The following is a 14,322-nucleotide window of genomic DNA, read 5'->3' on the forward strand; positions in this document are numbered from 1 at the left end:
GAGCGTCCACCAGAGCAGAAAGCGTCGGTCTGATCTTCACGTGATGAGTTACCGCCGGCTGGACCCTGATGTGGGTCCGTCTTGGTACCGGTTCCTCTCACAGCCTCCAGGCTCATTAACCGGACAGAAACTTTTCCCCCTGATGGCTCCATGACTCTCAGACAAACATCAGGTAAAACCAGGAACTTCAGATCCACTTTTTAAAGCTTGACGTGTTTCTGACAGTCGATCGTTTCCTAGTCAAAATCCAAAATTTGATCTGGACGTTCCTTACGAACCCCAAACAGCAAATCCAAAATGGCTGCGGTGTAAGTTAAACCTGATGATGGCTGCAGTAAAACTCTTCAGCTGCAGGTCTGATGGTTTGTTTGTGTGATGCTGATTAATGCTGATGGAGGACGAATCTTAAATTTCTCTTCCCTTTCATCCAGCTTGTCAAACTCGGTTAAGTTTCTGGTATTTGAACAATGTTTTACTTGGAAAAATCTCAGTTTTGTGTTTCATGTTTAATCCAGCAGTGACACTGATAAATGGAGAGATGCGGTCGGGCCGACCCAGAGGAACACTGGCTGCTCTTTTCATAAGGGATCAGATTAATGGAGGTGACCGTAGAGCGGCTCCGTGTTTACAGAGAGGCGTCAGTCGCTGCCGACGGTGGCGGAGCTGCAGATTCATTAAACATCAGATCTGCCTGAGCCGGAGCCAGAGAGGGAAATGAAGACCAGATGGAGGAGCAAAACCTGACGGACAAAAAGACGAAGCGGATGGGGCTTCACGAAGGGGACGTTACCGCAGACGTTCCTACGTTTCAGGCTCTCGATGCGCCGCGTGGTTTCGCTGTCCACGCTGACGGACGTGACGGGCGGCTGCTCAGGGGAACGAATGCGTTCGTTTCTTCTCTGGTTTTCACAGGTTTCCTGACAACATGAACCTCTCAGCAGATCATAAAGCAAGCTCACTGAACTGCAACGCATTAAAGTTCTGTTTTTGGTTTCAAACTGGACCGCAAAGTGACTTTACAAATGTGAAAACGAAGCTAAGCTCATTTCACCACACGAGCTGCAGAACCGAGGAAACAAAGTTCTGCAGTGTAGAAACAGAGCATGTAGAATGTAAAGCCACTGAAACAGACTGCAGCAGATTGGACTCACTGACAAAATGTGTTTGGAATGTAATGAAATAAAATCATCCGGTGAAAGATCAAAACTGGAATAAACAGGAAGCGACAGTAAAAACTAGTTCAGGGATTACATTGAAAATTAGCTGCTGATTAAAAAAATTAATAGATTAGAAATAAATTAGGATGATAATCTGCATTAGGTTTGCCTGTCAGAGCCTTTAACACAGTCTGATGCAGCATGTGCAGCTCTGATATTTACATAACTTATACTCACAACAACTAATTCAGATGCAACAGCATGCAGACACTCTGTCTGCGCTCATGAAGGTCAACACGCCTCTGTAAGCCAGATGCTTAAAACTCAAACTGACAGCTTGACCTCCTTTATGGTCAGTTGATCGCTGGGTGTGTGAAAAAAGAAAACGACAACAAGGAAAAGCAAGGAAAACATTTTACACCTTCGATCCCAGGATACATGAACTGTTCACGACTTTATGACTCACATCTCTACATATGAAACTGTGACGGCCGAGTGACAGTTTGTCATTTCATGCCTGTACAAAAATGTTAGTTACTTTTTAGCATTTAGTAACTTTTTCCAACTCAGTTTGGACACAAATCAGCCATGATAAACTCCTGAAACGCCTGGTCACATAAAATAACGCAGATGCTTTTATGCTTCAAGTTAAAATGGTTATAAACTGTGTAATAATCAGAACTCCTTGTCCAATTTGGACAAATGTTGTAAAGTTTTTGTATTTTTAGCCAGAAAAAGAGCAGCTTGAGGGGAGATTATTGTGTTTGGAAGCTCAAAACTGAAAAAAAAAAGTCCAAATCTTTAAAAGCAGAGATCTGGTGAGTAAGGAGAGGAATGGGTCTGATTTGGCTCCAGAACCACCAGAACCGAACTGACAGATCAAATCAAAGCAAAGGAGTCTCGCTCCAGACAGACAGACGTTTTAAATCTCTTTCTTTAAGGGTTTATTTTAAGAAACGCGTCTCCCAGGAGCTGCGTAAGCAACTCCTCCAGATGTTATGAAAGCCAGACTTGGATCCAACTAAAGCATGGCCGGTGCCGGACCCAGCATCAGCCCAGTTTGGTTCTGCTTTGACAGCAGAACCTGTGAAAGCGGAGCAGCCGCTGCCTGCTGCAGTCCGTCTGTCAGCGGACCGACAGCAGAGACTCGTTAAAAAAACCCAGTTACTCCGATCCACTCACAGCGCCGACCCGGAAGAGCCTTCATCACCACCATCACACTGGGATGAAGAGGAGGAGGATGAGGAGGGGAGCCCAGGGGGGGGGTTCAGTCTGGTGTGTCATGAAGACAACCTGAGCGGTTTGAGTCCAGCTGGAAGCGCTTCCTGCTCGCTCTCTGGCCTCCTGCAGAACAAACACGTTCTGTCCGACTCCACGTCTTCAGTCGTCTCACATTTCATACAAACTGAAGCTCACAGGCATATTTCACATTTCCCAGATTCCTCCCTAATCAAGGTCGTCTGTGGGAAATTTGTACAAGATGTTCTCTCACATGTTTCCAGGCAGAACAAAACATTTTAGGACTGTTTTTAAAGCACCCCCCATAATTATTGACACCCTGAGAAACGACGTGTAAAAAAGACCTGAAGGGAGCTGCAGCTTTACTGCAGCACAAACGTCTCACACTGGAAAATCCAGCCATCAGACGGGAGCTCAGACCTTCAACAGAACCACAGCCCTGCTGACAGACACACACACACAGCAGGTCTCAGTGAAACCATCAGCATTTCCAACAAATCAAGCAATTAAAACCTTTGACTCAATTAAATAAGCTGATAAAATATGAGCTAAAATCATTTTCCAGTTTCTGATCATTTTGTTCGTGTTTGGATGTAAAACCAGGAGTGGAGCGTTTGGGATGTGATGCCTTCACTGACACAGGATTCCTTCATCAGTTCATAATTATCAGACAATATTTACACCCAGCTTCACCGTCTGGCTTCTTCTGGTGCAGAATTAAGATGCGTGTGATGCAACAGACGGGTGAAAGCAGAGATCTGGTCAGTGAGGGAAGGACTGGGCCTGCAGCCACATGAGCGTTCAGATCCACATCTGGAAGAGGATTCGATCGGATTTTTGGGGTGGAAATGTCTTTCCTCACTTTGACGCTCGGAGGTGGAAACGTTGGTTTCCCTTTTCCTCCTGCAGAATAATTTCACTGCACTGAGGAACAAACTGATGGTGAAATCTTCGGTTGTCCTGAACCAAATGAATCTTCCTGCATGAAAACACAACGCAGAGCTGCAGCTGGTTCCGACTGACCCATGGACGCTTTGCTGCGATGGAAGCAAAACCTCCGACCCGTTTTACTGAGGATGAATCACTTTTCACTCTGTGAAGCTCAAATTAGGTTTTCTGAAAGAATCATGTGGTAAAATGAAACTGGAACCAAACGACTGATTACTCATCAGCCATATTTAGGTTTGTGTTTATTTAACCTTAATATAATGGAAGAAGAATGATTTTAAATCTGGTTTTCTGTCTGTTTTCATGCAGATCCACTCACATCATCCACAGCCAGTGGGAGGACTGGGAGCAAAATCTAATTAGAGCACCAATCAGACAACGAGGTCAATTAAAGGCCTGTGTGTGAAAATCAACAGTCTGATGAGGAGAAAGTTCATCTGAAGCCGATCCTGCAAACAGGATCCCAAACCAGTTTATTAGGAATTCCTGGAGTTCCTGACTGGACTGACCCCCTGCAGGCTGCCGGGGGGTCCGGCCCCGAAACGGATCCAGAGGGCCGCATTCCTCAGCGTCTGTCTGCTCAGAGAAACGTGAGGCGAACGGAACCGACAGGCTGAAACAGAAACATGTGGGACGGAATAACCAGAGAACACGGCTGGCGGTGCCAACAAAAGACGCACCATGTGGTACGGATCAGGTCCGAGAACCGAGCGGAGGGACGGGGGGAGAACGAGGAGCGTCGCTCTGCTGGAAACGTGTGTGTGTGCGTGTGTGTGTGTGTGTGTGTGTGTGTGTGTGTGTGTTTGTGTGTGTGTGTGTGTGTGAATGCTTCCACTGGAATCTGCAGAGGAGACGAGGGAGGCCACCGTTCGACAGCACAGCTGGTTGCAATCACAGCGGCTAAAGATGTTACACACACACACACACACACACGCACACACACACACACACACACAAACACACACACACACACACACGCACACACACACACACACACACAGACTCTCAGAGGTCTTGTAGCCTGCAGGCTTGTTTCGCTACACTTAAGATTTTTTAATTTATCCAGAAAATGACTCAGAAATGAAACTTTGAGACGTTTTCAAACTGTTTGCAGTAAAATCTCAGATTAAACTTCACTGTAAAACATCTGAGCCACATTTAGTTGTGTTTACTACCTTCTTCTCTTTAAGTCAAATAAATTTAGCGACTTTTAGGTTTTGAACATAAACGTGAGTTTGTGAAAGATAAACTTATAAAAGTAACTTTTCCTAAATTTTGTCAAATCTGCAAGAGTTTTTAGGTTAGCACTTTAAAAAACTGAAAGAAGGAAAAGAGGAGTTGGAAATATTTCCCAGAGTGCTTAGCGGCATGTTGTTGTACTCTTGTGCTACATTGATCTGTCATTGCGCTAAATGTTTATTTTAAATTTGCGAAGCAGGAGGATAATCTATTCACATTAAATGTTTTTAAACAGAATTCGTTTAGATGTTTAATAAAATTTATTACCAGATCAGAAATTTTGTTCATGCAATTTGAAACAAGGATTTAAATTATTCTGAAGTAAAATAAATAGTGATTTTGACTTTTCCATAATCAAATTTCTGATTTTTCTGGGAGTTTTTCTTCTTAAAATAAAAAAATATGGGTGTTTTTCTCTGCATGACCCCAAAATGAGGTTTGATTCTGTCTGTAGAAGCTTAAATGTCTGGAAATCACAATGCTTTGGTTCACATGTAAACAAGTCGAGCTGAGAATATTAAACTTAGAGCATCTGGAGGCCAAAAGAAACCCAAATATGGTTTTAATGTTTTTAAACTCTGGATTTTTCTCTGTCACTGATGGGATGAATAAATTAGCCAGAAACTCAAGCTGTGATGCAGCAAATTAAAAAATTAAGGACATCTCGGGAAGTTATTCAGAGAGAAAACATTTCTATTTCCAGGCTGGAAACATTCAGACATCTGGTTCTTTTACAAGCTGCTTCTCTTTGTTCAGCTTTACTAGGTACTGGTTAAAAATATTTTAAAACTAATCCTGAAATTCTAAAGTTCTGACTCACACTCATTTCCATCAGACACACAACGTGTGTGTGTGTGTGTGTGTGTGTGTGTGTGTGTGTGTGTGTGTAGCCACTCTCTTTGGTTCACCACAATCCACTTCACCAAATCTTCCCGTCCAATTTTCCCTTTTCTCAGCTACCTCTTTCCAAAGAGAGAAGAAACGAGTCGGGCTGCTGTGATGACCTGATTGGATAATTTCAACCATACGGGAACATTCAAACGTCATTAAAGCAACAACATGGCATTTGTCAAAGGTTACTTCGCCTGATGCGTGCCAAATGCAGAGAACAAGGCCGGCTTTGTTGTTTGTTTTGCTGCGTTAAGCGTCGGGTCGGGATTGTTCATTAATCCAGGAATCCAGAACCAGGACAGTAACGAGCCGTTTGTCCCGCATGACTGTTGTTTTTCTGAACCAAAGTTTGGCATTTGTTTTCAGAAAAACCAAAAAACAGGAAAATATTGTAATAATGAGTCACGTTGTTGATAAAAAAAAGAAGAAGAAGAAGGTAATTTAGTGGCACCGAGTGGCAACAGTCTGGATTGCACTGAAAATAGCGTCTACTTTCTTGCACAAACTTCTGGGCACATCAATTTTGAAGCTTGATCTTTTCTTCCCAGTTAAATGTTGCAACATTACGAACAGTCAGAGCTCTTTTCTTTTCTCCATTCCTGCAGTGTCTGAACACGTTTTCCTGGATGTCACGGCCGAAACTCAGCAAATTCAGACGTTTCCTAAAGGGATTTTACGAAACATTCCCTGGAACAGAACCGAGCGCCCAATCAGGTTGCATCATCATCAGAGACAGGAAGCCGGACGCTTTCCGACACATCAGTAGCAAACCCTGCATGCATGCATGTGACGTTTCCCGTCACTTTAACAGCCGCGCTGCTTTCATTTTCTCTGCCAGCGGCGTGACGCAACAGGGCCGAGCCGTTTCAGGCTGTCAGGTGATTCCAGCAGAGAGCAGCTCGGAGAGGGCATTGCTCCCAGCACTGAGCGGACTTTTCTTCACGTCAAGCTGGAACGATTTCCTCCATGTGAGGAAGCCAGGTTTCACATTTTACAAACTGGAAGTACGACTTTCTTCAATCCAGATCCATTTAAATCACATTTTAAAGGGAATTTAGCATCCAGAGGCGGCAGATTCATGAAGAAATACTCCAACGAGTAAAACGTATACGTCCAAGAAATTACTCAATAAGAGTAAAAACATATTTGGTAAAAAGTCTACTCAAGTACTGAGTAACTGATCAAATTATCAATCATTTAATATTTAAAAATTACGTCATCAAATGGACCAAAATATAAAGTTAAGTGGAAATTTTGGCATTTCTAGGACGAAATTGACAATAATTCATATAAGCAATAAAAAAACAACAAACAATAATAAATAAATAAAAACTTAAGATAAACTGCAGGTGTGTTTCTGTGTCTGGTGGGTTTTTGGCTAAAACATGTTTGTTTTTCATTCAGTTGGTAGAAAATCCAGACATTTTACTCCAGCAGGCGTAGAAATACTTCATGATAAAATTACTCAAGCAAATGTAATTTAGTAAATGTAACTGGTTACTACCGAACTCTGGATCCAACAAAACACAAGCAAAAGAGGAAACAACTGGTGATCCGGTAAAAACATCTACTGAGGAATTTATCACTATCGATTACGTCAGACGTCCAGTGGTTAGCGAGATCTCTGGGTCTGGTTCTGTCGCGGTATGAAGTGAACTCACATAGATCTGCCTCTGCTGGTACCGCTGGTGGAGGTTGTGCATGATGGCGCCGTCGTGGAGGTCCTCCAGCGTGGCCATGTCCTCCACGCCTCTGACGCTGCTGTGGTGCATGGGCTGCACCTTCTGCCTGGTGAGGGCGTTCTGTTTGTAGGTGTAGACCTGGACCAGAGCACAGGAAACACCGGGATCAGACCCTGGACCTCATCCAAACCTTCAATCCGCTCCAACCAACTGGGGCTCCTGGAAACGTTGATCTTCTGTCAGAAGAGTTAAATTGTGATGTAGATTTCAGAAGATTCACTGTGAAATATTAGCTTTTGTTTTTGAAAGGAACATTTAGGTTTCTTAAGGTCTGGAGCTCATTTTGGAATCTTCCACACCTGGTAATCCCGTAAACCCAGGGATTACCTGGGGATTCAAATTGCAACATTTGGTTATTTTTAATTTTTTTTTTTTTTAAAAAGCGCTACTGAAACTGACAGACGCCGTGATGGACGTCGGAGTGAGTGATGGAAGTACTGAACAGAGTGACTGAAATTGTTTTCCAAAGTTATTTTTGCCGTTTTATTCACTTGTTGGAGTCGAGCTAACTTGTGTGTGAAGGTAACAGCTGGTTGGGTCTCAAACACGGCGGTACAACAGCTGAGAAACCGAGCCGAACCGCCTCCCTCCTGACGTGTTGATCAAATTACAGACTTTGTCTGAATCCACACCATATTATTTATATCGCCGTCATAAACAGCGCTTCCTTTTACATCAGAGCAGATTAAAAACGTACAACAGAGGCGATGCTAACCAGTTTTTTCCATACATGCTAGGCTACATGGCGGTGCGGTACCGTCTCCATGGTTACGGTTGAACGAGTACCGTCTTCATAATGCGACATTTGATTTTTTTTTGCTATAGTACGTAAAATAAATTAAAGTTAATCTTCTTACTTTGTAAAAAAAGAGTTCGCTACAAATCCGCGTTTACACCGAGGGCTGCCAGTCATACTGCCGCATCTTTCCTCATTAAAAGTTATACAATAAAATGTTTGGATTGTCTGTTTCTGCAGCTGAAATTATTCTGTTTCACTTTAATGAGAAATTAACTATAAGGGGGCGTTTACACGACAACGATCCAACAAAAACGGCACTTTTGTTCCGTTTTTGTTGGATCGTTTACACGATAACGTTCTGATTACGATCTGTGTTCACACAGTAACGGTGCACATCGAAAACGTGTAATGCTCTCGCTGCGCCTAGTTGGAGCTAGGTTCTTTGAAACTTTGAAAGTGGGCATGTTTTTTAAAAAAAAGTTGTACTTGAAGGCATGTGGATTTCCGTGAGAGAACACGCATTGTGTGCGTCTGATTAGGGCGCATGCAGTTGGAAAAAGTGGGATAACTTTGCCGAAAAACCTTGTTTGAGCTTTCACGGTGTCTGTAGCGGCCCGGACTGGAAGCTGTTTATTGTTTTTACCTTGGAATGGCCAACAGTCTGTTATTCCTATATCAATTTGATAAAATAGGAGTTCCCGCACGTCCCATATCCGTGTCCTCTGTTACATTTTTCAGCAGTTAAAACAGTTTTATCCGTCGCTAACAAGTCGTAACTTGTTTTTCCGAGCCGCCTTCAAACGCAACATGAACGCTGAGACGCTTGCGCTGGGTTTACACCTGTGAGGCAGCGAAGGAGACCTGATGCTGCTGCGCAGGTGTTAGAATCATGGCAGCAAACCAGCAAAACGTAAATAACTTGGCACAGTTTTTCCCCCGAACTAACCGACTGAGTTGAGTAAAGCTGTTGGATGAGGTGATGTTAGCTAAAAGATGACTGGCTAATATCAATACAGCACGTTAAGCTTGTTAACAAGTAGCCTGTAGGCTGCTGGTGTTGTTGTCTATGTTCAGCTACGTAGACTCATTTTGCCCCCCAAAATAAGTCGATGCCCCTCCTGTTAAACTCGTCTGGAGCCGGGCTGGTCCTGGTCCGTAGTTCTCTAGATAACAGCGCTGAACGAGCAGCCGTGTATTTTGCCACCTGGGCGGTGCGGAGCGGTGAAGAGACGCTGAGGGAACCGTATCTGATGGGGAAACAGTAACACCAGCATTGTGAGTAGTTTCTTCTTCTTCTGTGGATTGTAGGAAGCAGCTATGTTTTGCGTCATACTATGCATGAGCTGGGGATTCTCTGGAAGAAAAGATCCGTTTTCTAGGTTTACACGACAACGGAAAACGTTACGTTTCAGAAATATCGCACTCTGGAACCCGTTTTCAATCTGTGTCGTTGTTAGAGAAAACATTCGGTGGTTTCGTGTAAATGCGCACTACAAACGCAACAAAACTCTTCCGTTTTCCCCCGAAATCGTTGTCTTGTAAACGGGGCCTCAGTAGAAGCGACATTAGGTTAGATAAGTCTGTTTTTAGGCCCCGTTTACACGACAACGATTTCGGGGGAAAACGGAAGAGTTTTGTTGCGTTTGTAGTGTAGTGTGCATTTACACGAAACCACCGAATGTTTTCTCTGACAACGGCACAGATTGAAAACGGGTTCCAGAGTGCGATATTTCTGAAACGTAACGTTTTCCGTTGTCGTGTAAACCTAGAAAACGGATCTTTTCTTCCAGAGAATCCCCAGCTCATGCATAGTATGACGCAAAACATAGCTGCTTCCTACAATCCACAGAAGAAGAAGAAACTACTCACAATGCTGGTGTTACTGTTTCCCCATCAGATTCGGTTCCCTCAGCGTCTCTTCACCGCTCCGCACCGCCCAGGTGGCAAAATACACGGCTGCTCGTTCAGCGCTGTTATCTAGAGAACTACGGACCAGGACCAGCCCGGCTCCAGACGAGTTTAACAGGAGGGGCATCGACTTATTTTGGGGGGCAAAATGAGTCTACGTAGCTGAACATAGACAACAACACCAGCAGCCTACAGGCTACTTGTTAACAAGCTTAACGTGCTGTATTGATATTAGCCAGTCATCTTTTAGCTAACATCACCTGCATCCAACAGCTTTACTCAACTCAGTCGGTTAGTTCGGGGGAAAAACTGTGCCAAGTTATTTACGTTTTGCTGGGTTGCTGCCATGATTCTAACACCTGCGCAGCAGCATCAGGTCTCCTTCGCTGCCTCACAGGTGTAAACCCAGCGCGAGCGTCTCAGCGTTCACGTTGCGTTTGAAGGCGGCTCGGAAAAACAGGTTACGACTTGTTAACAACGTATAAAACTGTTTTAACTGCTGAAAAAGGTAACAGAGGACACGGATATGGGACGTGCGGGAACTCCTATTTTATCAAATTGATATAGGAATAACAGACTATTGGCCATTCCAAGGTAAAAACAATAAACAGCTTCCAGTCCGGGCCGCTACAGAGACCGTGAAAGCTCAAACAAGGTTTTTCGGCAAAGTTCTCCCACTTTTTCCAACTGCATGCGCCCTAACCAGACGCACACAATGCGTGTTTTCTCACGCAAATCCACATGCCTTCAAGTACAACTTTTTTTTAAACACATGCGCACTTTCAAAGTTTCAAAGAACCTAGCACCAACTAGGCGCAGCGAGAGCATTACACGTTTTCGATGTGTACCGTTACTGTGTAAACACAGATCGTAATTAAAACGTTTTCGTGTAAACGATCAAACAAAAACGGAACAAAAGTGCCGTTTTTGTTGGATCGTTGTCGTGTAAACGCCCCCTTAGACTAGCGTTTGGTTGTTTTGGTGCGTCATGGCGGAGTGGGCGGGGCTCTGAGAGCGTGACGTCACGTGCAAACAGTAAACAACAGACAGCTTTGACAGCCGGTGGCCTGAAGCAGTCAGGACCAGGACTTACTTTAACTTGAAAATGACTTTATCTCATCGTACATCAGGAAACCGGATCGTCCCTGGATCGGCACCCGGATCTGATCTTCTGCTGTCTTTGCTTTTTTGTTAAATGTCGGGAGCCAAATATACCAAACAGGTTATGAAATGTGTTTGACCAACAGTCAGAAGTCAAAACATTTATGTACTTCTGTAGAGCTGTGAAGTAAAGACCCGGGATGCAGAGAACCTCCTCATTAGCAAACGTTTTGCTGCTCATCCCGGTGAACCTGCTCACGTCTCGTGTTACGTTTCTCCTTCCACAGCGGTGACATCTGGCAGGCAGCGAGGATCAAGTTGACCCTGAGCTGCAGGAGACGACCCTGAAGCTAAACGCTGCCAGGAAAAGGGCTGATTCTTGTTCAGGTGTAGAAGAAAGTCTGAGTCTTTTCTAAAGGTTTACAGGAAGCAGAGGAAGCTATCCACTCACAGATCAGTTATTTTATCATCAGTCCTGACTGGACCCTGGTTTACCTTTTTCAGATCCTAACTTCCATAGCATATATACAAATTAAATAATTAAAATGTAAAAAATAAAAATATTGAATGCAGTTATTTATTGTTCTGAGGAGAAACTGAATTGTCAGGTATTTGCAGGGTAAAGTTTTAATGGAAAACAAAATTGATCTCATTGCTCCGGACTGACCAGTCCAGTTTCAGGTTTTAGACACACCGAAGGAACCATCTGATTTATTCTGAAAGGATCTGGCATGTTGGGAATGTCTGATGATTCAGATATGATGTAGATTTTCTGTAATAAAACCATAAAGTGGAGCCAACACCATGAGGCGGGAGCCGGCTGTGGCCCCTCTGTGACCAGCTGCGGTCCACTAGCTCAGAGCAGCGACTCCTGAAACAAGCCGGTCTCTGTCTGAGGAGTCAGTCACCTCTGACCCCTGACCCCCACGCACACTCACACATTAACAGCAGTGAAGCCCCCCAGCATCCTGTCGGCCTTCGTTTCTCACATTCCTCCCGCTGTGACACGTCAGCGACAAACGGGTCGTCACTGAAGCTCTTCCAGAATAAAGCGCAGCGTTCTGCGGCCGGCGCCCGGAGCTGACTGATGACGGCAGCAGAAACCCAACAAGCCTCACTGGTCCTGGTTTTCATCGGGTTCATGCACATCAGGCAGAGGCTCTTACAGCAGTTTTATTGACTTGTTCATGACCTTTTGTTGGTTTACTCAACCAACATAAGGTCATGAAGTTCAAGGATGCAAGAAAAGTTCAAACACAGAAATCCCTTCAAACAATCCCAAACATTCCCAATCCAGAGCAATCCCAGAATTAGAGCTCCGTCCCAGCAGGACCCCAGATTTTCACTTAATTATGTTTCTATATTTAGCTCATTTATCTCTCTGGAGAGTAAACAGGGATCTGCAGCTCGACAGAAAACCTGGGGGCTAACCTGGGCGCTAAGCCCCGCAGCAGATGCTATAAGGGGTAAATCTCTGGGCCACAAAGACAGCAGGCAGGAGAGGGCAAACTGCCACCAGTTAGCATCATTAGGATGCTAGCCTAATGATGCTAGCATCCTAACTGGTGCTAACTGGTGGCAGTTAGCACCAGTTAGGATGCTAACCGCCACAAGTGAGCATCATTAGGATGCTAGCCTAACGAGGCTTGTATCCTAACTGGTGCTAACTGGTGGCAGTTGGCATCATTAGGATGCTAACTGGTGGCAGTTAGCATCATCAGGATGCTAACCTGATGATGCTATTTGTCAAGCTTGTGATTTTCATCGTTAGGTTGAGGGTAAAAATAAAGGGACATAATAATAGTCAACCTTAAGCATTCAAATAATCTGTTAATCAAATAATGCCCAAACAATCCCGCTGTGTACATCAGTTAGCATCAGAATGCAGTTAGCATTAGAATTCTGATGCTAACTGGTAGCATCCTGATGATGCTAACCGCCACCAGTTAGCATCCTGATGATGCTAACTGCTAACATCATTAGGATTTGCTTTTGGATCCACCAGGATCAACTTTGTTTTAGGTCCAGGAAGGAATTTACACTTACAGCAAAAACACTAAAGAAAATACTTGAAAATGAAAACGCTGAATATTTTTAGCTTAAAACATTTAAACATCTAAAACATTTGAAACAATGGATGGATTGAAAATACATAAATTAACTACGACTGAAACAATTAATTGGGTTACTGATTAACCCAATTAACCAGTTACTATCTTAGTAACTGGTTAACTAATTTAGTAACTGGTTAATTGTTAGCTATAAAAACTTTTAAAAAAAAGAATTGAATTATTAGTTTATTTTTGTGCATTTCCAATCTTACAAAAACAAACTTAAGGGGTTAAATGAAAAATGTGCAGAATGTTCCAGTTTCTCTCGATGAATAGATCACATGTCAGGATCTATAATCGATTATTTGCAGCTCCGTTCTCTCTCTTCTCAGACTCCGTATGTATCGATAATCTGAGGAAACAGTCATGATAGCAGCTGAACACACTAAATGTTTCTTTATCTCCTTAAACGTTGCAGCAGCTTCACTTTTGATCAAATCTTACCGTGAAATATTCTCATTTTTTTCTTCAGATTAGTTTTTTTTAAATAAATTTATTGAAACTGATCAGATATGATTGACATTCATTGATCTCAGGAGCAGTATTTAGCACAAACTTTCATCTCCTGCCTTAAACTCCTTCAGGTGTTTTTTTTCCTGACGGAACCTGCAGCGGCTGATCGGTCCAGTAACGTTTAACCATCAGCTCACATTTCATGCTAATAATCATCGTGTCAGAGCGGCGGAGTGACGGGGAAACCGAGCCGCCTGCGTGTGTCAGAGAGGTCGGCAGGTAAAGCCTCCAGCTTCTCCTTTCTGCCCGCATCAAAAGCAGCAGCTGCTGTTTGAATCCCCATTCATCTGCTGCTGCTTTGTCCTGCAGCCGGAGGAGGAGGAGGAGGAGGAGGAGGAAGAGGAGGAGGCTGTCTGCCCAAACCCTGAAACCCTGAAACCCGAGGAAGACGAGCTGCGACTCCAACCCTCAGCTGCTCTGAGGAAAAACGTCGCTTATTCGCTGCTACTGTGAGTTTAGATGCACAAACAGCTCCGAGCCGCCAGCTGAAAAACACGGGTTGCAGTTTAAATCTGCCTCTGGGAAGACAACAAGTTACTTTCTTGTCAGTTTTTCGGGTAAAACTAAAGTTAATCTACAACATCCAGACGCTCTGGTTCCTTTGAGCCAAAGATAAAATCACAGATTTAATTTGATGTTTAAAACTTGAGGGGGGAAAAACTTTAATGTTGTGTTGAATCAGCAGTTTGTTTCATTCTTTTATTTGATTGTTGGTTTATTTGTTTGTTTGCATT

General features: G+C 43.7%; 2 protein-coding genes across 6 annotated transcripts in view; one reads left to right on the top strand and one right to left on the bottom strand.

Annotated features, from left to right (window-relative positions):
- The window catches only part of myo10 (myosin X), a 121,849-nt gene that overhangs the window by 71,045 nt on the left and 36,482 nt on the right, over positions 1-14,322 (bottom strand). For 3 of the 5 annotated variants that reach the window (XM_081598111.1, XM_081598110.1, XM_081598113.1), the window contains exon 3: positions 7,136-7,294. The exons of 1 other annotated variant lie outside the window; for it this stretch is intronic. In XM_081598111.1, coding sequence (XP_081454237.1) covers positions 7,136-7,294 — 159 coding nt within the window. Of the gene's footprint in view, positions 1-7,135; positions 7,295-7,931; positions 7,992-14,322 lie in introns of those variants that run through there. One more of the 5 variants, XM_081598114.1, reaches the window with a different exon arrangement.
- dnajc1 (DnaJ (Hsp40) homolog, subfamily C, member 1) overlaps positions 1-14,322 on the top strand; it is a 274,202-nt gene that overhangs the window by 21,482 nt on the left and 238,398 nt on the right. The gene's annotated exons all lie outside the window — the stretch shown is intronic.

The sequence above is a fragment of the Poecilia reticulata genome, chromosome 17 (genome assembly GCF_904066995.2).
Source record: "Poecilia reticulata chromosome 17, P_reticulata-male-v2, whole genome shotgun sequence".
Classification (NCBI taxonomy): Eukaryota; Metazoa; Chordata; class Actinopteri; order Cyprinodontiformes; family Poeciliidae; genus Poecilia; species Poecilia reticulata.